At 45.3% G+C, this 26,046-nt stretch overlaps 1 protein-coding gene across 9 annotated transcripts in view; it reads left to right on the forward strand.

The window, feature by feature from the left end:
- Window positions 1-24,025, forward strand: part of KCNQ2 (potassium voltage-gated channel subfamily Q member 2) — a 68,312-nt gene extending 44,287 nt beyond the window's left edge. For 2 of the 9 annotated variants that reach the window (XM_027881590.1, XM_027881591.1), the window contains 6 exons: window positions 1,965-2,018; window positions 9,307-9,530; window positions 10,324-10,432; window positions 10,965-11,096; window positions 19,627-19,750; window positions 20,455-24,025. In XM_027881590.1, the coding sequence (XP_027737391.1) occupies window positions 1,965-2,018; window positions 9,307-9,530; window positions 10,324-10,432; window positions 10,965-11,096; window positions 19,627-19,750; window positions 20,455-21,153 (1,342 nt within the window). In that variant the 3' untranslated portion in view covers window positions 21,154-24,025. Of the gene's footprint in view, window positions 1-1,964; window positions 2,019-9,306; window positions 9,531-10,323; window positions 10,433-10,964; window positions 11,097-13,978; window positions 14,087-19,626; window positions 19,751-20,454 lie in introns of all 9 variants that reach the window. The other 7 variants (XM_027881594.1, XM_027881592.1, XM_027881586.1 and 4 more) reach the window with 6 other exon arrangements.
- Window positions 24,026-26,046: the final 2,021 nt, after the last annotated feature.

The raw sequence follows: 26,046 nt of genomic DNA on the forward strand, positions 1-26,046 counted from the left end.
TAGGCTGGAAATTAGCTGTGGCATCTTATTTTTGTTTATTTTGCTTCAATTGTGATGTCAAAAAGGCATGTGGTTGGCCAGGGCTATGGAGGCTCCTGTACAAAATGTGGGCTTCAGATGCTCTTTAAACATCTGAAGGCATCCATGACCACATTTATTCCTCTTGTATTTTCCAAAATACAATTAGATAAAAAGCTAAAAATTAATGAGCCAAATGATTATAATTATACATTAATATATCAGAGAAAAAAGAAACAGAAGGATTCCAGGGAACTGGGAAGCTAAAACTCAGATTACTTTGTCCAGCATGAGTTCAGTGCTGTAGGTAATGAGAAGAACCTCTTTGGAAAGTTGTTCTCAGCTGTGGTTTGTCCTTGACCCCAATGAACTCAGCAGGACCTTGGCCATGGATTGAGTGGATGCTGGACTGGGCCACCTTGTAACGTGTGTGTATATCTGTGTGTATATCTCTCTATCAGTGTATGTTTATGTCTGTCTGAGATACACACATTAATATCTCTGTTCAGGGGTGTGATTAAGGCTTTTGTATGCACTGGAGGATGCCTTTGGTTGACTCAGTGGGGCCCTGCTCATCCAGCCTAGGGTGTCTGAGGTGTCCCTAACCTCTACTGCCCTTGGAAAGCGGGGCCAATCACAGGAACCTGATGGGCCACATTAGCCTGGGCTGGCATTTGCCCTTCTAACCAATTAAACTGGTGTCAGAGACTCATGCTGGGACTGACAGTAATCTGGAAATAATCAGTTGCCTTTAGGGGAGCGGATTATTTGCACGGAAGGAACTGCATCTTTCTGAAGAGACTAAGAGGAGAGTAACCCACACATCTCCCTGAGGCTCTGCATGCTGAATGTCCCACTCCCACGCCAGCTCCAGAACAGCCCCAGTGGCACCACCGGTCCCTGGGGCTTCCTGGGGATGCAGGGTCCTGTTGTGGGCACCTGAGGAGTCCCCAGGATGCCGAGGGTGGTGTCGGCTGAGCTCTCATGGGATGCTGTGCCCACGAGCTCCTCCGACTGCCGAGTTCAAGTGCAAAATGAGATTGGGGTTTGATGCCCTTCAGCCTTTTCAGTCTGCCCGTGAATTTGGCAAGTGCTGCCAGCTGGTGGTTGGTGGCCTGGTGGGGCGATGGGGGCCACATCATTCCCCTTCCACAGGTAGAGGGCTGCTCCATGGCGTGGAGGACCCTGGTCGTGGTGGTGATCTCCTGGCAGGGCAGTGCCTGAGCAGCGGTTCGGGATGGAGCTGTGGTGGTGCCTCGTCAGAGTCAGTAACTCCCAAGAAGTGGTAGGGCCTGTCTAAAAAGCACCATGAAAAAAACGAAATGTATGAAGACAGATGTTCAACTCCTTTCCCCTAAGGGGCTGCACCACACCCCATTTTTATCCTTTTTTTTTTTTTTTAATGCCAGGCTTAATATTATGCTCTTTCCTGTATGAGAAGTGCAAATAATTCACAGATTAACTAACTCTCTTTGTGAGTGGGGGTTTTTTTTGGAAGAAAAAAAAAGAAAAAAAGAAAGAAAAAAAATTGGAGCTTTTTTGATATTATTTGACAAAACAAGTTAAAGTTTTGGCTTTCCATGGCTTACACAATTTGGAAAAACTTGTGGGGTTTTTATCTGTCTAGAGGAAGATGAGGGTATTTTTTTGTTTCCAATGGAGATTAAAAAAATCTTCCTACAGTTAATTGTAGACAAACTGACGCCACCAACTCAATGCAGAATGCATCAGTTCTAATAATGAAATTTACTGACCACAGTGAGACAAATTTCAGAAGCCCTCCTAATTCTTAACTTTTTTCTTTTCACTTAACCCTCAAAACAGAACAATCCTGTCATGAACCCGGCCCTCAAAACACCTGTCTTTTAAACCTAGAGTCAGTAATCAAAAGTTTCCTGTCTGGCATTTGCTTCCAGGTCTAATTTTTACTCTCCCCTCATTTCCAGTAAGAGCAAACCGTGCAGAGAGTCACTTTGCGGATGCTGCTCAGGAAACTCTAGGTACCACGGGAAATGCGTCGCACGAAACTAATCAAAAGCTGCACGGCTCATTCTCCCTCTACCCTGCTACCACCCGTTCTGATCACTTCTCTGCTTAATAGAGGTACTAGATGAGTAAAAAAAAAACGGTGGAAGAGCCTCCCCACTGCCCGCTCAGAAATCAGAGGCTTCCCTGTCTACCGATCGTGCAGAGCACGTGAACCAAAGAGATGAGGATGGGGAATTTGTTCTGGGCTAGCAAGCCGGTGTCTGCTGAGCGAGGGAGGAGGCCAGGACATGAAGTTTAACAAATGATGGAAAATTAAAAATACTAAAAAAAAAAAAAAAAAAAAAAAAAAAAAAAAAAAAAAAAAAAAAAAAAAAAAAAAAAAAAAAAAAAAAAAAAAAAAGAAAAGGAAAAAATAAAAATTTTAATTTTTTTTTGTTTTTAAAAAAAACACCCCTTCCTCCCTATCGCTCCATCCCTCCTCAAGGCCCAGGGAGTCCTTTGAAATTGAATTGCGCTGTACAGCAACGTCCAGTTAGCAGCATGAGAAATACCAGCTTCCTACCTCTGCTCAGTCACCATGCCTTTGGCTCTCTCTGAACACGACAAATTGACCTTTCCTAGTCTTGTGGCCTTTGGAAGCCATGGCTTGCCTATCTAGCACCTCTACTACGCAGCTAGAGAAGGACTAATCTCAGCCTGTCCCGCCAGACGTAGGGGACACAGGTTCCCCTGAGCGTTGACATTGGCATTGTGAATGGTTCTGTTTTTAGACCCCGTGGGGAACAGACAGCTAGAGCTAGAGCAGAGGGTTTTGTACAAGCAGGGCTTGCATCTCTTTCATCAAGCTGACAATTGTTTAGGTGGCTTCGGGGAACTCCCAACGAGCATCCCTTAGTGCACCCATAAGGGTACACAGACACATTTATCTCGTGTTACCTGTGCATAAATATGTCTACATCCACACCTGCACTGGAAGAGTCTCTTCCCCCACTTCAGGCACTGCACTTCAGCAGCAAACATGCACCTTCTTGAGTTCCCACTGCCCGGAGTTTGCATGCTGTGAATGCTGGCAGGGGACCCCCCTCAGCTCCCCGCCCCGCAGCCAGGCAGGTGGACAGCCCGGGAGTGGCAGGGCACTGAGTGATGCCGCATGTTTGTGAACTCGGATTTTTGCATGCTCTCTCTTTTTGGAGTCCGTTTCAATTCTCAAAATCACCAGTCTCTGTCTCCCTCAGAAAGCCAACAAACTACAGTTTGGAAAGCATAAAACTACAGTTCTAACAGTATATGTATCTCTGATTTTCTTCATTAATTGTTTCAACGTGTATCTTTTGTTTTCTTGCTATTTTTTTTTTGACCTGCTGGCTATTTTTATTATCTGTCAGTTTAGATGTTAGGACTCACGCCTGAGTGGCTTGTGTGTACCAGGAGCTCAGAAGTAGAGTGGTAAATCCCATCTCTGAATGGGTAACAAAGAGGAATGGGGCATGATGTTGGGTTCATAATGAGCAGTTTTCCTTGATAGGAAATCCTTTACACCGGGATAAATAGCCTGAACCTTTGAGTCAGCCTCCTGCTACATGTTTTGATGGTGCTGTGGCCTTCCTTGAAGTTTAGCCTTGAAAGGTGTGGTTTAAATATTGGGTGATCATCAGTTGCACAGGCAGCGTTTCGAGACATTTCCAAATGGCAAAGATTTGGTCAATGGTTTAGCTGAAAACATTATCCTGACTTCTGCAGTGTTTCCATTTGCCAGGTGAGGTTGTTTTATCTGGGGAGGCATAGTGTGAGCAAGGACTCCTCCCCAGAGAAAGCCTCCTTTCAGTTGCTTAACGCTGAGGTTGTTTTTGGCAGAGATGAAAACAAGCAGTGCTATTCGTAATGCTGTCCTCTCATCTGTCCATGTCCAGTTCTGTGTTCTGGAAAATCAGCCACTCTGATCTCAATGTCTTCCTTGCATGTCTTCCTAGGCATGGATTTTGAACTGCTAAAGCCAGTGTAATTTTTTTTTCCTATTTTCTACTGAATTCCTACCTACTGTGGTCCTCATTTCATCTTCCCCGTCTTGAGTTCTGCAAGGGAAAGGGAGGATGGAACAAAGGATTACCCTGAGATCTTCTTAATCCATTGGTGACCCTGAAAAAAGGGATTACAGACTGTAGTTCTTCCAGTAAAAAAAAAAAAGGAGTCTGGAACTTTGGAGTAGCTGCAAGGGCATCTTTGTTACCTGCATCCATCCTGAATGTAGTGCTATACACCCTGTGCTTTAGTAAAACTATAGGTGAACTGTGAAGGTACATAAAAATAATTCAAATATCTTGTTTTTCCGGACCCTTGGGTGCCTGCCCACAATCCCCACTGCACAAGCTCTTGGGGAAGATGCCAGCACTTTGATGCATCTAAGGCTGAGTGCTAAAAGCCTTCATCTGGGATGCATATAACGAAATAACCGTAAACGATGAAGCAATCACGAGAAACTCAATGTAGGTAAATTAATAGGAAACTCCTTAGAAGCTGTGGTTTCTTAATGTACTAAACCAATGATCTTTAGTCAATAAATGCAATAACACATTCATTTTTGGCCAGTAATGTAACTACCCCAAGCCAGGTTATCAGGTCTATCATGTTCTGCTTTGTAAGGCACTTTTCCTGCCGCACTCAGAGATGAAGGCACCTCAGAGACCTGACAATGGGAAGAAGTGGCACCCAGGCCAGTGAAGGAAAGGTGCTTGCAGGACCCTTGACTGGCCTGTGCCTCTGGGTGTAGAAAGTGTCTTAAAAGCTTGCTCAGGAACAATCAGCCAGCTCAGAGGTGCAATTTGGCTGTTCTGCTTTGCTCCTGAAATGCAAACCAGCTGAGCTGGTGAACAGCAAATGGTTGGGAGGACATGCAGGATGTGGCTGATGTGGTGTCTGACAGCACTCAACATCAATTTGGGAAAACAAGGCTGTGAATTAAGAAGAGAGGGGTGATTATAGTGGAATCCTGCAGAATACCAAAGGCCAAGATTACAGACATTAGTCTGGCTCCAGTGCCCCTCCATTCATCCAAGGCCCTGTGCTTTTCCATGCTGATATGGTGGCTGTGGGGATGGGGCAACCCCAGTCTTTGCCATTATAGCTCCAGTGACTCCACTGCGATTGTGGAGGAGGAAAAGAAGCGGGATTACTCACCATGACATGATCTCTGGCTGATGTTTTTCTTCCCTTATGCCCAGGTTACTCTGCTTCTAGAAACTCCATCCTCTAGGCTGAATTCACCTTTGTAATGGCTTTTCTGAAATCACTGGAAGCAAACCAGGCTTGAGCCTGACCCTCTAATGATTTCTGTTTTAGTCATGGCAAGTTTTGCACACACGGTTGTATTTTCCTTTCCTTCATATCCCCAGTAATTGGTTTCTGCCTCTTATTCACACCTGCAATCAGACTGGAACCCAGTCAGCCACAAAGGCTGTCATTCACGCCTGGCACTTCTGCTTGGTTTTAATGAGGAGTTCTCATATGCCACAAGCTCAGCACAACCTCTGGATTTTGAAAATGTACCTCATTTACCAACATGAGACAACCCCTTTCTCCTGGCCACAGCTTCTCAAAGAATGAGCACTGACACTGGTTGAGTTTGGATGCAGAGATGGATCTGAGTCTGTGCTAGTCCAGCTCAGTTTGGCTAACTGAGGAGAAGAAGAAGTAATGGCTCAAGCATAGTTTAAAATCAATGACAAGACATTACAACTGATACTTTTTATTGATCCAAAATTACTGCTAATGTAATGAGTCCACATTTTTTAAAAGTGCTGATTTAATACTATAGAGAACTGGACTGAGCCCCAAACCAGAGTGTTTCAAACAGGAGCTCAAACCCCTGGTGTCCTAAGGAGGATGATGGCAGCTCATTTTGAAGGTCAGTTCTCAAGAATTTCTCTGCTGAGTGCTGAGCTGTTGGACTTAAATGAATCAAAATGCAAAGCCCACTAGAGCAGTGTGAATCCCTCCATCAGCCATCATCCTTTCATGTCCGTCCAGCACTGGGCTCTCATTTTTCGGCTGGCAGCAGAGAAAAACCAACTCAGCTTCTGTCCTTTGTTAACTTCAAGTCAAAAGCTGAAAGTTTTTTAAACCTTCCCCAAAGTCAGCCTGGAAATGTAATTCTTTTATTATGAAATATGCTTTCATAGATGCCAACTGAAAGAGGTTAGGACGAGGTAGAACTAAAGCACACCCTGGTGTGATGTTATGGCTTCCCATAATCTGTGTTTCTGGTTGCAAAGCCACAGTTCTCTTTCCCTTCCCTTCCCTTCCCTTCCCCTGGCACGAGCAGGGCACGACTGTGAGCATCAGTCCATGCTGTGTGTGTGGCTGGGGTCCTGCTGTTCTCATGTTCATGTCACCAGCACGTACACCCTCCACTGAACTGAGACTCATTTACCATCCTCTCGAGTGACATCCAAACAGCACTTCTCCAAACACTCCACGTCCCTCTGCATGACTTTTCTGGTTGAATGAGAACATGATCTTGGATTAACTGGCAACATATATCCCTATATATGTCTGTATTTCTTTGGGACTTTCTCCTACCAGCTCCTGCAGACCCCAACAGCATTCTCCTCTGCAGGGATTGTACTTGCATGTGATTCCAGGTGTCGTTTCCAGGGAGAGAATTGCATGGCAGAAGGAAAAATTTCAATTAATTGTTTGTGTTGTCTCATGTCATCTATGTTAAAACAAAGAAGTTACATCAGGTGTTGGGTTTTTTTCCTGAGTAGTGAGTACTTGGGAAAAAAATCCACCCAGATCTTAGTTGTTTTCTTTAGTTGTTGATTTCTTTGAGATTTTTTAATGTGTTGCACCTCGTGCTGTCAGGCTGGAAACTCTTTGTTCACTCACCGAGTTCAACTCTTTCTTTTTTGCCTTTTGAGATTCCTCCAAAAATTTTTAGCACATTTATTGTGGGAATGGGAAAGGGTCCCCAAGGAAAAGGCCCTGCTTTACTCAGTGAAAGGCAACTGGTTTTATGCTGTGATCAGTGATAGGAGCAACACAGCAGAGGATGAGGCACAAAGAGGTTGCTTTGAATTCTGAATATTGCTGTGTTGCTGATGCTTTTTAATAAAATTTATTTTTCAAACAGACCAGGTAATTCAAAGTATTAGTGCTACTGAAACTCAATGAATTCAAGAAATATTCTTTTGTAAAATCAACAAAAAATAAAGGAAAAAAATCCAATTGGCCTATTTAGGATCAAGTGACAGAATTTCAATCTGGTTTCTAATCCAATAAACGCAGCATGAGAATTGCTTTTAAACCTTTGGCCCATTATGTACGGTAATTTTGGTAGCATTAGTGGATAAGGCTTACATCCAGAAAGGTATTTAGGCACGTGCTTGCTCCCAGATTCCAGTGTGGATTTGTTCCTCTGACCTGAATTTCAGCTCTTCTGAAGGTCTGTTGGTCCCATGGCTTTCAGACAGCCCCTGCAGGTGGGCACCCACACTGGGAATTCAGTCTCCAGCACTTGTCTGAATTAATAATTCATCATTAATTCGATTAATTCTGCCTTTCCTTGGTCATGAGCATATTTTCTCTCAAATATATCTTTCAATCTGCGGCTGCTGCTGAGCCCATGGCCACAGCTCACCCTGCCCTGCAGCAGAGGGGATGCAACTCTGCAAACTGCTGCCTAAGCACCTTTCTCTCCCTGTAAATGTTGTCTGGCAATGTGAAGTGACTTTGTAAAAATAGCACCTTCTTACTCGACAAATCTGCTCCCTGAGTGTCCTCGGGTCACATCTTCTTCCTTTACTGGCCAGGGAGTGTGTCTGCTCCTGTCAGCAGAGAACAGCTGGGAGGGAGCTGCGTTTTGCTTTCCTTCAAAAACCAGCAGCCAAGTTCTGATTGAAGAGCCTCGTGCCAGTTTTGAAGGCAAAGGGGGACTGTTTGGCTCTGAGTTTTAAGGTGGTGTTGCTGAAAGACATACACACACACAAAAAAGCAGGTTTTTGGTTGGTGAGCCGGAAATCTGATGTGGAAATCGGAATTCCTCAAGTGTTCTTCCTGCAAATTCAGGCAGAGCATTTGCAGCAAAATGATAAGTGGCTGCTGCGATGGTACAGAGTGTTGGGAATTAAATCCCTGTTTTCACTCAGTTTGGATATATCTGTATATAAAATACTGGCTCTGTGTGCAGGTACGACGCACTGATTATCCAGCCTCTATCAGTGTAGCTTAATCATTAATTGGTATTGAGAAAATATCAAATGATCAGAAACTATTTGCAGTTTGTTTTCCCCAATGCTGTCTCTATAAAGTTTGCCCTTTTGTAATGATTCACAAAATCTCTTTGTTCTGCAATTTTCACGTGAAAATTTGTCATCTTCATTTGAGTGAAAGATTTTAATTACAAATTTCAGAATTTGGAAACTAATTAGAGCTGGGTGGCCAGCAGACTGTTTCCCAGTGAGTTCGTCTCTGTCTCTGCAGAGAGCTTTTTTTTCAAACCATAAATCCAAGGATTCTAGTTGGAAAAAAAGCAATAAAATGCTGTATTCTGAAGTTGTAAAATTTTGCTTTGCATGTTTATGACACCCGTAGCAGACCTTCAGAGAGATGGCAGCTTTTAGATTGAATTTTTATAGGATACGAAGGAGTTGCACATTTAGTGTTTGTATTTAAGTGTTTATATATTTGACTGGATAAAGAGGAACTCTTAGGAAGATATAAAAGGGGCAGATCATGTTTTAATAGAGTAGGAAATGCAGGAGTTGAAGAAAGGGAAAGGACAGGTCTGAGCACCAGAAGCAAAGCTTTTCCGTGGAAGTTATAAAATTTATAAGATAATGGGGGATTTTTTTTTTTTTTTTTAGTATTGGTATTTTCTTACTAGACATAGTGTTTTGGAAGGCAGTTGTGAAAAAAAAGTTTCCTAACTTGTGATCGGAGCCGATCAGTGATTTAAGGAATCATAACCTCATTGTTGATGTCATTCTGTCCCGCCAGCCCTGGCATCCCACAAGGGGCTTCTGTTTAAGTCCTCATTATTTTCTCTCTCTTAAAAATCATTCCCATTTCACTCATGATGACGGAAACATCTCTACAAAACTTTCTCTTTAAAAAAAAAATTACAAAATATGTATATTGGAAAAAAAAGAAAAAAAAAAAAAGCCAACAGCAAAACTACATGTCACTGCTGCTTGGAAGTGCTCTTGGTTTCTAATGGCTGGTGGGGAAGGACTGCGTGGTTTCCAGAATGACTCCTCCTGCTGTCTCCTTTTTGTCTTTGTTTCAACGTGTTTCTCTGAACAGTCAGAAGGTCAGTTTGAAAGATCGTGTCTTCTCCAGTCCCCGCGGTGCTGGCACCAAAGGGAAAGGCTCTCCACAGGCTCAGGGCATCAGGAGGTCCCCCAGCGCTGACCAGAGCATCGAGGACAGCCCGAGCAAAGTGCCCAAGAGCTGGAGCTTCGGAGACCGCAGCCGAGCCCGGCAAGCGTTCCGCATCAAGGGAGCGGCGTCGCGGCAGAACTCGGAAGGTGAGGGTTTGGGGCACCGTGAGAGACCTCACATTCCCAGCTGACCTTGACATCTTCTCCCTCCCCAGCTAAGGAGGTGCCAGCGAAGGTGCTTACATGGGGCTCCTTCCCCTCCCAGTCCTTTAGCCTGGAGTAGCCTGAGCAACCTGATCTAATTGAAGATGTCCCTGCTATTGCAGGTGTGTTGGACTAGATGGCCTTTGAAGGTCCCTTCCAACTCAGACCATTCAATGATGATTACAAGAGGCAACAGAACCCCTTCTGACCCCCAAAATAATATCTGTATTTCCATGTATAGGGATGGAGAAAGGAGGAAGAGTCAGCCTTTAGGACAAAGGGAAATGTCCTCAAGTTGTGCCAGGGGAGGCTTAGGTTGGATATTAGGAAAAATTTATTCACTGAAAGAATGGTCCAACCCCGACACAGGCTGCCCAGGGCAGTGGTGGACTCACCAGACCTGGATGGATTTAAAAGACATACACATGTGGCATTTGGGGATTTGATTTAGTGGTTGGGCTTGGCCGTGCTGGGTTAATGGTTGGGCTCGAGGCTCTTAGAGGGCTTTCCCAACCCAAATGTTGGGTTGATCAAGAGATGGGTGAGAGCTGCAGTTGACATTGCTGAATGTCACCTGGACACATCTGGGGAAATGCTTTCCTTTGGGTGCCCAGCAAAGGCATGTCTGGTGCTTGCCCTGGGGTTTCTGTTTCTGATGTGACTCGTCTTGCCTTGTGCGACACCAGCACGGGAAATGCTAACGTGCTGTGCTTATTCCTCCCTCTCCCAAACCCAGAAGCAAGCCTCCCTGGAGAAGACATCCCCGATGAGAACAAAAGCTGCAACTGCGAGTTTGTGACAGAAGATTTGACACCAGGGCTGAAAGTCAGCATCAGGGCAGTGTGGTAAGAGAGGGAGAGGGGGGAAGCGGTCCGGGGGAAGTAAATAATAGGGAAAAACAAGAAGTGTAAAGCCCAAGGAGTGGTGACAAATGCTGACATGTCTGTGCTGCAGGCTGGTTTTCCCCTGGGTGGCCTGCCCTGCTTTACAGAAAATTTTGCCAGAAAGGGCGATTTTTGCTTAGGGAAGGAAAAAATGGAGAAACAGGAAAATCTCCCGCAGGGATGCGTCCAAGTGATCGTTCTCACCAGCTCTGAGATTTAGCGCTGACATTTATAAAAGTGATGCAGAGAGCACATGCACAGATGACAGTCCAAGGGGCATCAGGGACCCCCCGTTGCAGACAGTGCTTCAGCCACCAGCCCCCGCAATCCCCTTCCCCTCTCCTCTTGCAGCATCCTCTCCCAGACCCGCAGGGTTGGGATTTATTCCATTTTCCTTCTAAAGCAGCTCCCTGCGGTGTTTTTTATCTGCCATTAAGCAGGTCAGGCTTCAGCCCAGGGACCATATTTTGATTTTCTTCTCCATCTCCTGCAGCATTATGAGATTCCTCGTCTCCAAACGCAAGTTTAAGGAGAGCCTTCGGCCCTACGACGTGATGGATGTCATCGAGCAGTATTCAGCTGGTCATCTGGACATGCTCTCCCGGATTAAAAACCTTCAGGCCAGGCAAGAGACCCCTCTCTTTGCTTCATTTTTCACTAGCTTTTGTTCGCTGTAGAGGTATTGCCATGAGAGAGATGCTTTCCTTTGCAGCTACAGCTTATTCTTTTCCTTTCCAAGAGAAATCCTCGAGGAAAACATCAGTGCTTGTGGCTGGAACCCACAGGGGTGAGCAGGACAGGGACCACAAAAAGGGGGTGTTATGCCACTAAAAGTACCTTACTGCCCACCACAGGAATACAAAAATCACGGCTCATCCTCCTGTTTTATTTCAGGAGCTTTTGGCATTGTAGCATAGCCCATAGGTAAGGTGTGTACCTATCTCCATGGTCCGGGATGCAAAGGTTTGGTGCCCCAGTGTGAAGGCAAATGTGGGTCATTTGGTAGCTTTCTGGAGTGGTATAAGAAAAAAATTTGGTGTCCTAGTTGTGGCCTTGTTGCCACAGGCAGAGAGAGCAGTGAGGAGGCAGCAGCTTCTTCCCACCATTGGGATGTTAAGCTGTTTTGGGAGGGATCCCTCCTCGGATGGCACAGTCTGCCAAAAATCTGGGCAGATGAGGATTTCTCATCCAAGCCCACCAATGTAGGTGGGGTTTAGCTGAGCTGTATTTTAACTTCTATGCTCAAATTTTAGGGGAAGACATGTTAATTTTAATAGCAGAAGAAATGTGAAAAGGGCACAGAGGGAACCGAGAAGGTTCCATTTTTTTCATGTTTCTCCTGCGGAAAAAAACCCAAAACCAAACAGATAAATTTGGTCCCCTGAACAGAGGATCTGAGCTAAATCCTTTTGTCTGTCCACTCCTCCCTCAGCCCTGGTGGCCCACACTTAAAAGGAGACCCCAAGCCCCCAACACCCACGGCTGTGTCAGCTCAGCAGAAGTTCTGCTGAGCTTGAAGGACAACCAGAACAGTGGCAGGGCTTGGCCATAGGCAACCTCCTGTCAAAATAATACACCATTTACTTTTACATTTGGAGAATGAAATTATTTCTCTTGATGGCTGTGGCAGCCCAGCTTCATCTGGAATCCATTGAGCAAGTGTTCCTTTAATTTCAAACCCATCTAGGTCCCTGGTAGAGTTAGAAAATGTGCAAAAAAAATGTTTTTGGGTATGCAAGCAGCTAATATGAACCCCAGGAATGAAGCAGGAAAATTGTCTTGGGAAAAAGAAGAATCTCTCTTCTGCCATGAATCTCTCAGAGACCATTTTAACTCTGCTATTTTTGATATTCAAGGCGCAGAGGTAACTTTCTCAGCCTTGCTGCACACTGTGCATTTCCCAGAAGGTGCATTTTCCCTCGCGATGGAGACTAAAATATCCTGGAGAATTTCCTCTCTCTGAGCCTCTCACTCCTGTTCAGTACAAGTTCACTGATTATAGATCCAAGATGTGTAGTTGAATATGGAGGGAGGAGAAGAGGATGAGGAGGGGATTGATATTTCCTAGCTTTAATAACCTGAAGCAAGAGGCCTCCAAGCTGCCTCTGCAGTGGGTACCGAGCCACTGGGGTTGTCATCTCCACTGACTCCAGGGAGGGACACCTGAATTTTCAACCCCAGCTGACGTGGCAGATTACTGCCCACCCAGGTCTCCCATTGCCAAGCCTTCAAGGTGATGTGCTGCAAAGCCAAAGTAGTTTGTTTGGCTTCTTTTTCCTGGGAGGTTGGGGTAAGGAATTGCAGCTTTCAAAGACCAAACTGAATTCTCCTCTTAGCTATACCCGTGGGGCTGTGAGGATGAGGTTCTGAGGCTGGATGAGGCTAGGGCTGCCATCCATCCCATCACAGGAAAGTCAGGAGGACCAGGAGCTGCTTCAGAAGTGTGAGGTGCTCGGATTTGGGATCCAAGACTCCCAGGCAGCTTCACTGGTTCCCACTGAGTGAGAGATAAGTGATGGTGATGGGAGCAGATCCCCTTGGAGCCACCCTTTGTAGTCCTCATCGTCATAACCAGCTAGGAACCAAGAGGTCCCGTGCCTGGTCACCTGCCCAGTACAACTAGAAGGGCACCCAGTAGACAAGGTATGTGCCTGGGGTGGCCATGGCCAGTGTTGAGCCATGACCAGAGTTGGTTCATGACCGTGCACCCCTACAGTGGATCTCAGAGAAGTTTGTCCCAGGGCACCTTGGAGAACAGATATTTAAATTCCTTTTTCCTTCATCAGTCAAAGAGCTGTGTTCTCCCTGCCAGCTCAGCTTGGCAGGGCTGGCTGTGACCTCCTGTAGCCAGGGCTTTGGTGGATTAAATCTGCATTCAAGCATATTTCTGGGGTGTTTACATGCACTTTCCTCTTTAATCATGAAAGCCTCTGTCACTGTGTCTGCAATGTGCTCTTTTCAGTGTTGTGTTCACATTGTCTCGTGTTTCATCCTGACACCTCGCCAGCCATGGATGTCTCCCATTCATTGAGCTGTACAATCCCTCAGCGCACCTCGCCGACTCCCAACAGCTCGTGCTTTCCTGAGCTAGCTGAGGATGTGTTCTCTAGCCCTGCAGCTGAAAGGAGAATGAATAATATGTTGTTTCATATCCAACCACCTCAATGGGATGTTGCCACACATATGCAAATATATTCCAGAGGGTAAAGCATGTTGCCTGCTGTATCTGGGGCGGGGGGAACTCCTAAGGATGTTGCGGTGGTGCCTTAATCTCCAAATCTTACCCTGAGGTGGGTAAGACACCAACAACCAGGTGGTAGCAGGGAGCCTTCTGTTTCCAGAGGAATATATTTTCAGATTCTCTCTCCTTCTCTCTCTCTCTCTCTCTCTCTCTCTGTCGTTCTGTTTTTCAGTTGTTTCTTTCTGCGACTTTTCTGACCAACTTTTCTCTACGTGTTGCTTCATTATGCATTTTGCTGGTGTCTTTTCTCTTATTTACTTTGCCAGGATAGATATGATTGTGGGTCCCCCACCCCCTTCAACTCCCCGGCATAAGAAGTATCCAACCAAAGGACCTATGTATTCTTCCAAAGAGTCTCCCCAATACTCGCCTAGGTTAGGACTCACCAAAATGCCGCTTTCTCTGGGTTTTTTCATTTGCTTAAGGTCAAACCCCTTTCATACCAGTTATATGACGGCATCTATCACTTAGCAGAGCAGCCTGTGAAATCACGACACACAGGGCTTGCTACTCTGGGTGGGCTCTGATTTGCTCTCAGTGATGAGCTTTCACGCCAGGCGAGCCAAAGGAAAACAAAAAAGGGACATTCATGCACTCATCAATAACCATCAGTTCCTTCAGAGAGTGTGTTTTCTATTTTCAGTCTTCTTCTAGGTGTTAGAAGGCTAAATTAAATCTTTTTAAAATCTCATATTTTGTCAGGCTACCCTCAGGTGTAAAAGGTGGAATATTTACCCACAAAGTAAGAATGAAGTGTTTTGTAGCTGATGAACACAGTGATCTCTGTTTCTTGCTGATGCCACTCTACTGACCATGGAGGAAAAAATTATGTTAAAATATTACAACCCTAAGACTTACATTGAAAATATAAATAAATCCTGATTTTCCAAGGGAAAAGAGCAGGAGTCAAACCCAGACCTCAGTGAAATGTTTCTCATTAAGTTCTCTCCTTAAATAAAACCATACCTGAAGTTCAAGCCATGAGGAACATATTCTCACCAAAATTCCCATTTTAGGGCATTCTGAGTTCTGGGCAACAAGGCCATGACTGGGCTGTATTTTCACTTTGCATTGATACCACTGGAGCACAAGGGAGCTATAAATATTTGCCAGAAAGTCATTCTCCATGCAGAAACAGTAGGTGATTCTTAAATGCAGCGAGCTTAGCCTCAAATATTTTTTTTTCTAAATATTTTTACCTCCCTAAGCGCTAATATGAGACAAATCTCTTGATTTTTATTTAAGCTACTGAGTAATCTTCACTAGAGAAATGTGAGTAAAAGGAATATTGAAAGCTTACCCTTACCCGCTCAGCTAGCTCAAACATTTAAAAGAGAATTTTCCAGAAACCCCAAGCTTTATGCTTGAAAAAAAAGATGATCTCAGAAAAGCATTTTTTTCCCATTTTTCCTCCCTGCCAAATGATGAGGCCTCAAACTAGTATCTGAAAATGAAATAACCTTCTTATCTGCAGAAACATTTAGATTTTAAAATAAAAATACATATTCAAGTGGATTTCGTTGTATTTAACCTGTAAGATTATGTGTGCAACAAGCCTTACTAGGGGCAAGATTTTCATGTGAAAGCTTGTACCTTACACAGAGAAGAGTTGATTGCTGGATATGAGGGGAGGAGGCCTCAAACTGGGATATTTGTTTTATGCAATCCAAGTCTGTTGCTGTATCAGCTTCATGTTAATGACTTTCTCTCCCCCTGTTTTCACAGTTTCTAAGACTGATTAAAATCCGTTTGCATATGCCCACTATGCTCCTGGGACATTTAGACTTTTATTTTAATAATTAGTCCCTCTTCCAATGATTTTTTTTTCATTTCTCCTTTAATCAAGCTGTGGCTGCAGAAAACAGCAGAGTCCAGAAGGCTGCTGAAATCTCTGCTCCCACCCGTTAAAAGGCGTACGCTCTGCTTAATTTTCGGCAGCTGCATCCTCCCACAGACACCAGTGGGACTTTGTGAGATGCTTAGGGTGCCTGATGGATGGGAACCAGAGCTCTCAGCAAGCCCAAATCCAAAAGCTCTGGGTCAGGCTCTGCTGCTGCCATGACCTTCATCCCCTCAGCACCACACTGGTCCGTGCCATGGGGACTCGTGCTGGGATGCCCTCATGGATGGCACCGACCTCTCCTTTTTAAGCCCTGTTTTAGACAAATTCTGCCCAGAGAAACAAGACAAAGTGATGTCCCAAGAGCTGTCTCAACCCTGTGGATTGTTCTAGTGACAAGGGCTCAGTTCAACCACAAGGTTTCTGCGAGTAACTCCCTTCAAAGGCACCTGGATCCTGGTAGATATCCACGGTTGTGGTTTGGCTGACGGTGGTTGCTCCGTGCTGTACACACAGACAATTTGGATAAATTTCCCTTGATCAGCTGATTTAACTTAGAGTAGGTGCAATCTCAGCTGTAATTTTTTTAGACAACGCTTATCGATCAAAATTTGTTTAGAGCAAACTTTGTTGCCAAATGAAAGGGTAAGTAGCCAGTCCTGTGACATGGATGAAGGGGGTTTGGCTTCAATGCCTGAATTGTTTACAAAAATTTATAAGAGATAAATTAAAAAAAAAAAAAAAAAAAAAAAAAGAAAAGACCTGAATAGATATTCCCAAACACTTCATTTTTATCTCATTTGAGCCGTTTGACCTTTTTGATGTCTGCTTCTGGCCCGAGGGTGACATATTACACCTCTTTGCATGCACTGTTAGCATGAAGCATAATGAAGCATGAGAAAACCTGCACTGTGGCTGATGCAAGATTTTACATTTTTTTTGTATCATTAGAAAGACGGGAAGAAAGCAAAGTTCACTTTAAAGAGCAATCCCCTTGTCTCTCTCCCTCCCAAACTAAGACCCAGCAGAGCCTACCAAGAACAGCAGATGGCACAGTTTGTCACGCCTCCTCAGAAATCTCTGAATCCTCTTCTGCTAGGAAAGGAGAAACATGGGGCTGACTCTGCCAGAGCTTCAGCTGAGTTCTTCCCTCTCCACGTGTGTATTTGGCAGTGTATCTCACGGTGTTGAGAGGACAGAAGGCTCCCCACACGGTTTTGTGTAGAAGTGGAATGGCCATCTCAGAAGATTCTTGGCCCTTTGTCACACAGTAAGAACATAAACTCTCCCCCTCTGCTTGCAAAAGTGGAAAACGTTCTCTCTTCTTCATCTTTCGAGCTTCATGGCCCAATTTGGAAAAAAAACCTCAAAATCTTATAATGGCTAAAAGGACCTCCTACTCTTGGCAGTCCTCAGCTAGGTACAGGTGGTTTGAGAGCTCATAAGGAATTTCTTCTTTTCTCTTACATCAGATAAGGCAGAAATGAAATCTCTGCACTTTGCTGAGGGCTGGAGCACTCTCCTGTGGTCCAGCTTCAGCCATGGGAAGAAAAGGGGTGGGAGACCCCGAGCCTGGTTTCTCCCATCAAGAGAGAAGGACTTGGTTCACCTTCTTCTCCCCTCTCTGCGATGAAGTCAGTGTCCAAATCTGCCTCTCACACCGTCCTCGGTGCTGACCTGTCCCCAAGGCCAGATCTGGCTCTCTGGTTCCTCAGAGCTGTGGAAGATGACCAGGAGACAGGGCTGTGTTCAAGTATAGACAAAAAGGGAATGAATCAAGCAGGAATTCTGGGCTCTGGTGTCAATAGTTTATGGGAAAAGGATTCTCAGTGCTTTATGAATGAGCTCTGTGAATGACTTCAGTCCTGCCCCTAAATCACAGCAGGTCTAGAGGCAAGTTGTGTCTAGCCTGAAGGGGATGGACAGTCAGTGACCATTCTATCTGTGAAGAGCCAGCTGGCCCCTGAAAAGGGCTGTATGAGGTTCCTTTACCAGATAGCTCTTCTCTCTAGACATGGAAGAGAGCAGAAGTTCTGCCTCACTTTCTGCAAAATTAGAATTAGGGTTGCACAAGAATATCTCTGTTATTACAATGCAACATTCATTTTCCCTCTCTGTGTTACAGTCTGTCCTGCCTCCCTGCTCTACTCAGCAACTGTTGAGGGACATCTCATTTCCATTAGTGGACATATATCAGTGTCAGTGCCGTGCTGGATGGGATAGGAGGACAGAGCACCCCGTTTGTTCTTGGCCTTCTGCAGCATCCAGTGGCATTTAGACTTTGGGCCTCTTTAAACTCGTGTTCATTGTTTTACAAGTCTACTTGCTTGTGCATACAGGAGAGGAGTTCGTACAGTGGCTGTACCACGCCTTGACTTGTGATTCCAAACCAAGGTAGCCCGAGGTATCCAATTTAACAGCTCTTTGCTTACATGGTAACGACATTGTCCTAGGATTTCTTGTGCTGTATGTCATGTCAGTAATTGCATCCCTTGTGGGGAGTTCCTGTACCTGTTAATAATTTCCTTCTCCCATTACAAGAGAGAAATAAGGCATGCGTATTCCTCACACTTGTAATTATAGCACTCGGTGCTCCTTGTACTCCTGTGCTTATATTGCTAAGCAAAGGATCAAACATGGCTTTTTAAGCAGAACAGTATTCTGTCACATCCCTGCCCAAATGAAGTGTCTTCTGGGATCAAAGCTAAACTCTGAAATAATTGTTGGCTTATATTTTCTGTCTTTGGTGTGATGTGCTCATCCACTTCATCTCTTTGAGTCAGAGCTGGGGCTGTAAACTGCTGTTGCTCTAATATAAGCTAAGGGAGCCACACTGGTCCATACCCACTGATACCCATCCCTTAATGTCAAACAGCCAACATTACGTATGAAGTCCCTGTCAAATGTAAAGAAAACAGATGGCTCTTGTGTTGGAAATAGCCTCACGTCTCATTCCTTTCCTTGGTTTTTGTTTGTTCATTTTCCCCTGTCTGTCTGTGTTCAGCTCCTTCCTTTTCCTCCTCCTGGTGCATGGACCCATGGCCCACACGGCAGAACTGCGTAAGAAGCATTTTGAGTTTTCGCTCAAGATACCTCAACTTGGTTTCAGTCAGATTAATTAACCCTTCTTTTCCCCTGCCACCCTTACTTTTGGTGCATTATGCAAGAGTAAAGTTTGCCTGGCATAGAATTAAGCCTGCCACTAGGAAGCTATTCCAAAGCTGAGTGGCTCCCCTGACTTTTGAGGGATCGAAAAGCTACTGTGTTTACTTCTCAAGAAAATTTATATTGCCTCAAATAAAATTGAGTTCCAGCTTCCAGACTGGCTCTTCCCTCCCTTCTTATGGAGCTATATATCATCCCAGGTGTATCTGTACTGGGAATGAGGAGGTGCAAATGTGACGTGTGTAAAGAAGTTAATACCTGTATCTTTAGCTGCTGATTTGGCAGGAGTGTCCTCTGCTGTTCCCAGCTCGGAGCTCTGCTAATAGAAAACATCTGATACAGGTGTGAACTGCAGTATTATTGAGATAAAAACAATCTGGTAGTGTTTGGTGAGTTGTGTAATTCCACTAAAACAGCACCTGTTTGTCTGGATTTTAGGAAAAGCAGCTCGTTTCCACGGACATGAGAATTACACACGTGCATCTGCATTGAGGAGAGGAAAGTGCTGCAGAGACTGAAAAAAATCCCATTGGTACATGTTAGATAGAAAACTTGATCTCCCCCCAAAGTATTAATTTCTCAGCACTAATAAAGAGTTACTTGATTTGGAAGAAAGCCAGTTAAAGAAACTCTTTGCAGTGGGTGAATTTACTGTGCATAATGCACCAGTTTTTTATCTGTATAAACAGAAATGGATAATTTCAAACTCTGCTAATACTGCTCTGAATTTTGCATCTGAATTAACACCTCAGTGCCACTGCGTGTCTGTGAGTAATTTGGAGTGCTAGTTGGGAGAGAGGCTGTTGCTTTATCCCACGGAGGTGCGACAAGCGGAGCCCTCCTCGCCTGCTGCCTCCAACTGACTCCAGGTCCTTTTCCGGGGGTGGGGGGATTTTCTGATCCCGGTAGAGTTGACCAGATCGTTGGGAGAGGATCCTCCATGACTGACAAGGATCGGACCAAAGGGCCAGCGGAGGGGGAGCTGCCTGAAGACCCCAGCATGATGGGCAGGCTTGGAAAAGTTGAAAAGCAGGTATGTTGGCTCAGGAGGGGGTTCTTGTCAGAGGATGTTGTGTGCGTTGTGCTGATTTTCTTGTGTTTTTTTTCCTGAGTGGGACATTACAATTTCATAATAAAAAAAAAAGAGACAAAAATATTTGGAAAAAGAGGGAAGGTGGATGTTATGAAAAGTCACTAAATGTCTTAGAAACCTAAATGCCACTTTCAAACAGGTACTTTGGAGTCTGTGACATGTAGTCTTCTAGTGAGTTTGCCAAAAGTCTACATTATTTCTGAAAACAGCACATTGGTTTCTTTGCCACTACATTAGACACATTTCAAATGAGTCCCTGAGCCTGGCTGCTGTAGCTGATGGCCTTGCTGAAGATTTAAAATCTTCCTGGAGGATAAGCCTCAGAAATCCCCCATGGCCGTTTCAGCCCAGACAAATGCCAAGTGCAGGAAGGAGCTGGAAGGATGCAGGTGTGCTTCAGCTTCTCTGGAATTTGGTGCCTGTCAAAAAGATCATAAGGAAAACCCTTTAACAAGGTGGAGAATTAAACCTGGAGAACAGGACAAGTAAATATTTACTAAGGGTTTGAGGTGGTGTAGGTCAGCGTAGGTGGAGGTCATCTGTGAAGCCCAGCCCCACACGTGCTCCTTGATGGAAGCTGCTTGTACTCAGGATGTTAATGTGCTTCAGCCTGCATGTGGCACTGGAACTGTGATGTTTTGCAGGTCCAGTCAATGGAGAAGAAGCTGGACTTCCTGGTGAACATTTACATGCAGCGGATGGGCATCCCACCAACAGAGACAGAGGCTTACTTTGGGTCCAAAGAACCAGACCCAGCACCTCCCTACCACAGCCCCGAAGACAGCAGGGAGCACATTGACAAGAACGGCTGCATCATCAAGATCATCAGGTCCACCAGCTCCATGGGTCAGAAGAACTTCTCCGCCCCACCAGCCCCAACCAACGCATGCCCGCCCTCCACATCGTGCCAGCGGCAGAGCCACGGCTCCTCTCCCGTCGGAGACCCCGGCTCGCTGGTCCGAATCCCACCTCCGCCCTCCCACGAGCGCTCCTTGTACAGCGGTGGGCACAGGGCGAGCGCAGAGTACCTGAGGAACGAAGACATTACAACCAAACACCACGAGAGTGCCATGAGAGACAGCGACACGTCCATCTCCATCCCCTCGGTAGACCACGAGGAACTGGAGCGCTCTTTCAGCGGCTTTAGCATCTCCCAGTCCAAAGAGAATTTGGACATCCTTAACAACGGTTGCTATGCAGCCGTGGCCAAAATCAGACCCTACATTGCAGAAGGGGAGTCAGACACCGATTCTGACCTCTGCACGCCCTGTGGTCCCCCTCCCAGGTCGGCCACGGGCGAGGGACCCTTCAGTGACATGGGCTGGTCAGCGCCCCGGCAGTGAAGCCTTCCTGCAGCCGCCGAGCCACGTCCAAGCGCTGGCAGCTGCCCACTCCAGCTGTCCACGTGTTGAACTTCTCAAGGAGATTGACAGCTAAGGTTTTCCTCCTTCTGGGGCATCCTTAGCTGGCAGATACTTTCTTGCAGCTTACTCTGGGGGGGGAAAGAACGAGCAGGTCTGAGCCTGCGTTTGTGGAAGAGGTCATTGTGGTGGGCGAACTGGAGCCGTGAAGTCCAGATTTCTTTCATACTCTCTTTCTAAGATCATTAGGTGAAATTATTTCATGGCGCAGGGTAGGCAGTTTGCATTTCTTGGGAGAATCTTCAGAAGCCCAGGGCAGGAACAAACCACCCAGCCAGGGCTTTTGTAGATCACAGTAACTGGTGGCTGGCAAGTGTCAGGTGGGAGCTGCTACGTCATGGCACCGGTGATTACACCTTTAGGTGTTTTGGTGTTTGGAATGAACACATTGTTTCTGGCTTAGATTTCAGGTTACGTGTGTAATTGCAGGGGGTTGTTACTCTGTGGTTCCTCATTAGCCCTCAGGATGGTGGCATAATTCCAATATAATACATGGAAATCTTGCATAGAGCCCCTGGAGGAGAGGGATGGTGGCTGGGATATTTGCATGAGCAAAAGACATGGCCTTCCCATGGGGTGGGAAAGATTAGGATACTGCTCTGGACCAGAACAGTTTGGAAACTATCCCATCTTGGGAAACTGAAAAACTCAGAACTATGATCTTGAGTGCAAGAGGAGGGACAATCCAGGGGGCAGAGAAAAGAGACAGAAGGAGAACAAGACACTGCGGGGCTGGAATTTTCTGTTTTAAACCATGTATTATATTTAATTATCTCTCCTCCTGCTGACAAGGGACCTGGGGGTGCTTTGAAAGCAAAGAGAAACCAAAGGCAACCCCTCTGGAAGGCTGCCATGCTGTGAAGCCGCTCTCATGGCCGGTTGTGGAGGCACAGCCACCAGGCCAAAGGGGGAGGGTGGATGTGCAGGATTTTGTGGTCCCCGCGTTGCTGCGAGCTGCTGAGCTCCATCCTTTGGAAGCCCTGTTGGTCAGAATGGGCACTTTTCTTACAGTTTGCATCGTGCCTGAACACTTTTGCACACACTATGCCTGTGAAAATCTTCCCTTTCTTCTTCCACCCTGCCAAGAAACTCACACCCACGTTCTCGGGACATCCTTTGGTTTGTTTGGATCCCTCAAGCTGAGCTAAGAGGTTTTCTTCATGGTTTGTTTCTTCATGGTCTTTCAGAAGCCTCTTACCCATGCTTGCCTGCGAGTTGTGCCAATCCAAGTCTGCCCCATTTCATTGTTGTTCGAGTACTTCCTTTGGAAAGATCGTTGTGTCATTACCAGGAACCTCAGCGGTGTGTTCAGCTGGGGGAAGGCGAAGGGAAAAGCGATGCTCAAAGTCTCTTTTGGGACCAAAACAAAGTCACGAAGTGATCCTTCACATGGATAGGTCGGTGGGGTTTTTTGGAAGGGGGTGGATCAGGAGAGGTGGTGTTTGGGGTCCGTCTCTAGGGCTGGGACATCATGGCTGGCATTGTGCCTCTGAACCCTGCTGCGCTTTCACAGCCCAAACCCCACGCGGGTTTCCTGTTGGGGCTCTGTCTGTGATTTCAAACCCTGTCTCGCCCCATTTCCCCTGTGTCATAGCAGGAGCCCGATAAGGATATTTAGGTGACAATTTCATTTCTGTGTGGCCTTTGAGAGGTTGAACACTGACTCGCTTTGGGTTGAAGGGAGATTCACAGCCTCTTTCTCTCCACCTGTTTGCTTGACCAGACACAGTAACGAGGGGAGACCCAGGATGATTTCGGCCTTAGGGAAGATGTGGGTGCAGTCTGACAGCTTGCAGACAGGAAATAAAACCATTCTTTTGCTAGTGCCCAGGACCAACTCACAGGTCTTCATATGAACTGAGGAAGGGGAATAAAGGCTCTGCACAATTTTTCCTGTCATTTTTCAGCATTCAGGAGGGAAAAACATTTTTCTTAGGGGGACCCTGGGCTTCCAGTCATGCTACTTCCTTTCTTTCCCATTTGAGTCATATTTTGGCTAACTTCTGCAATTTTTCTCTCTCTCTGTTTGTGCTTCAAAACTCCTTTTGGCTCCAGATTCCTTTGTGCAGGGTGAAAGCAGTGATGCCCTTGACTTTCACACAGAGACAACTTTAAATGCCAAATGGCTGTAAATTGTGTAGATTTGCTTGTGGCATGTTCAAAAATGAGATGCCTTCTGGTAGAACAAGAAGTGTCAGCAGGTCCTAAATCAGACTTGGTGGCCTGTGTTTTCTACTGCCCACAAGAATAGAAATTGCATTAGGTGAGGCAAAAATCAACATTGCTCCATCCAGCTGCTCACTGCAAATTTTGCCCAAGTCAGAGATAACAAAGATTTATTATCTTATTTGTTTGCAATTACCTTCCAAGGTCTGCTGGAAATTTGTCACAGAAGGGTATGATATAAAGGCAAGAATGCCAGAGGAGGATGATGTCATGCAGTCCTGTTGCAGCACAGGTACACGACTGGTCTTTAATCATAGAATCACAAAATCATAGATTCATAGAGCCATGGAATGGTTTGGATTGGAAGGGACTTTAAAGCTCATCTTCAGGGACTGCACAGGGAGAATTGAGTTTACCCTCCTCAGGTTACTACACTGGAGTCTATAAAACAAATCTTTTAATGTGTATCTTTAAAAGTTGTTGGATTTGTCCCATAATCACTGATTGCAGAAAACTGGGTTTATACATATGCAGCACAGATCATATTTCACATAGAATTTTTTTTTTGGACAGTATAAGATTTATTCCACCTTTTTCTGTGGCTTCATATCAAAGAAATTCTGACACACCTCCAAGAAACTTTTGGGTGGGTTTTGTTGTTTTTTTTTTCAGAATCTGGGTCTTGATCTGGAGAGAAATACTGCAGCAGGCCCCTCCTGCGGGATGGAGCAATGTCTGGGACTGGGACCTGAACCCACAGTCAGTTTTTGGGTGCCTCAGGTCCAAGTGTGAGTTCAGGTGGTCTGAGGAGTTCATATCTCTGAACAGAAGGCGTGTCTGGAGATGTTGCAAGGTGGCCTTTCATGATGTGACCCCGAACATGGGAACAGAGCACTAGCCATAAGTCAGATTTCCCAATATTTGGGAAGGGACTTTAATGTTACTCAAGTGCAGATTTTGTATTTGAATTTCCTTGTTGACTCATTTTCTTAATAATACTTTTTGAAGCTAATAATGTCAAGGAGCTCACCAAAAACAAACCTCTTGTCCATCTCAGAAAGCCATAATATTTCTTTAGGCAGACTACGTGATAGATCAGATTTTCTAAAAATGTGTTTTATTTCAAATGCTACCTAATAGATCCAAGTAAACCCTGCAGGGTCATTACTATTTGCAGATAAATAGATATATTTTTACATTTTTAATTGATTTTTAAAATTTTAAATTATGTGGATTTTTAGAACAAGTTTATATTATCTACCTGAGAAGCCAGAGCATCACCTCAGATACAAATGCTCCCCTTCCAGAAAGTTACCCAAGAGAAAAGAAGAACACCTTCACTCATACTTTTCCCTAGAGGGAGTTGCTGGAAACCTCATTTCCCTGATATCCTCAGACTACTTTGGTCACAGCAACATTATTGCTAAAACTAAAATGTCAAGTGTTAAAAGAGAAACTGAAATTCCTAAGGAATTTACCCAAACGTTATCCCACATGAAGACCTTTTGCAGTGAGTATTTTATTGGGAATGTTAAAAAGCCCAGGAGTAGGGTAAGGATTTCTGTTTCTCCATCATGTGAACCCTCAGGCTGAGAGTGAGCTCTGAGCCTCCAACCTTTTCTTCCCAGCACAGTTCTCTGACCAGAGCTGTGCTCCTGCATCCTCTCCCATCCTCTCTCCATCACAAGTCAGCATCTTCTGTTTTCATCAGCACCCTTTTCCTGAACCAGAAACAAGGAAATCAGATACAAAAGCTCCTTCACCTGCAGGTAACATTGAGGCTGCAGAGGGCCGTGGTGGAGGGCTGAGGGCAGCAGCCCCTCCGAGCCCCGCGGGGTCACTGCTGCTCAGCGGTGTAAAAGCAAACCTTTGCTTTTAGCACACAAACACCCCGAATTTTCTGCCTCACAGAGCAAAATCTGCTTAGAGCAGGGGTGTGGGTTCATTGTTGTTTGTTTGTTTGTTTTTTTAACAGTAACAATAGGGTGGGTTTTTAATAATAAGGATAATAATACTGCATAGGAATCTTCTTTAGTATATCTTAGTGTTTGATGCCCCAGTGACACAATACTGCTTGCCTTATATTAGTGTCTAGAGGGAGAGGGATTACACACCTTTTGATACACTATTAATCACGCTTCTAATTTAGGTAGCAGCGGGGTCCTTTTTAACCTATGAATGTGCTTTCTGGACTATCTCACTGACTGTACTCTCAATTTTGCCTGCTACTGCATGCAGCCTGAGATGAGTAGACAGCAATATGCTCCAGCTGTATCTGCACTCCCAGATTGCTGTAGTACCTGACAAGGTAACGTTGCCAAAAGCATCATTTTGGGGAGAGGCTGTCCCCACAGTGACCCGTCTCGTAGGGTGCTGCGGTGCTTCTGTAGGTAACACTGATATACCAAGTGTTTTTCATACTGCAACCGGTCATCACCCCATCCCTCTGATACAGCATGCACAGACTCCACTTCTGCTTGTAACTACGGGTTAAAAAGCCATGTTTGTACCTGTGGTTCCTTCAAACGTGTACATGGGGAGGAAAAAATATGAATTGTGTTGGCTGTGTGTAACAACCTCCTTTCCATCCGGATGCCTCTGAAAAAGAGCATCCCAGATACCCCTTTCTGAGGGTCCAGAGGAGCAGGC

This window comes from Empidonax traillii, unplaced genomic scaffold (assembly GCF_003031625.1).
Source record: "Empidonax traillii isolate 1590-97213 ecotype Southwest subspecies unplaced genomic scaffold, ASM303162v1 scaffold91:size2966241, whole genome shotgun sequence".
In the NCBI taxonomy this organism is placed as follows: domain Eukaryota; kingdom Metazoa; phylum Chordata; class Aves; order Passeriformes; family Tyrannidae; genus Empidonax; species Empidonax traillii.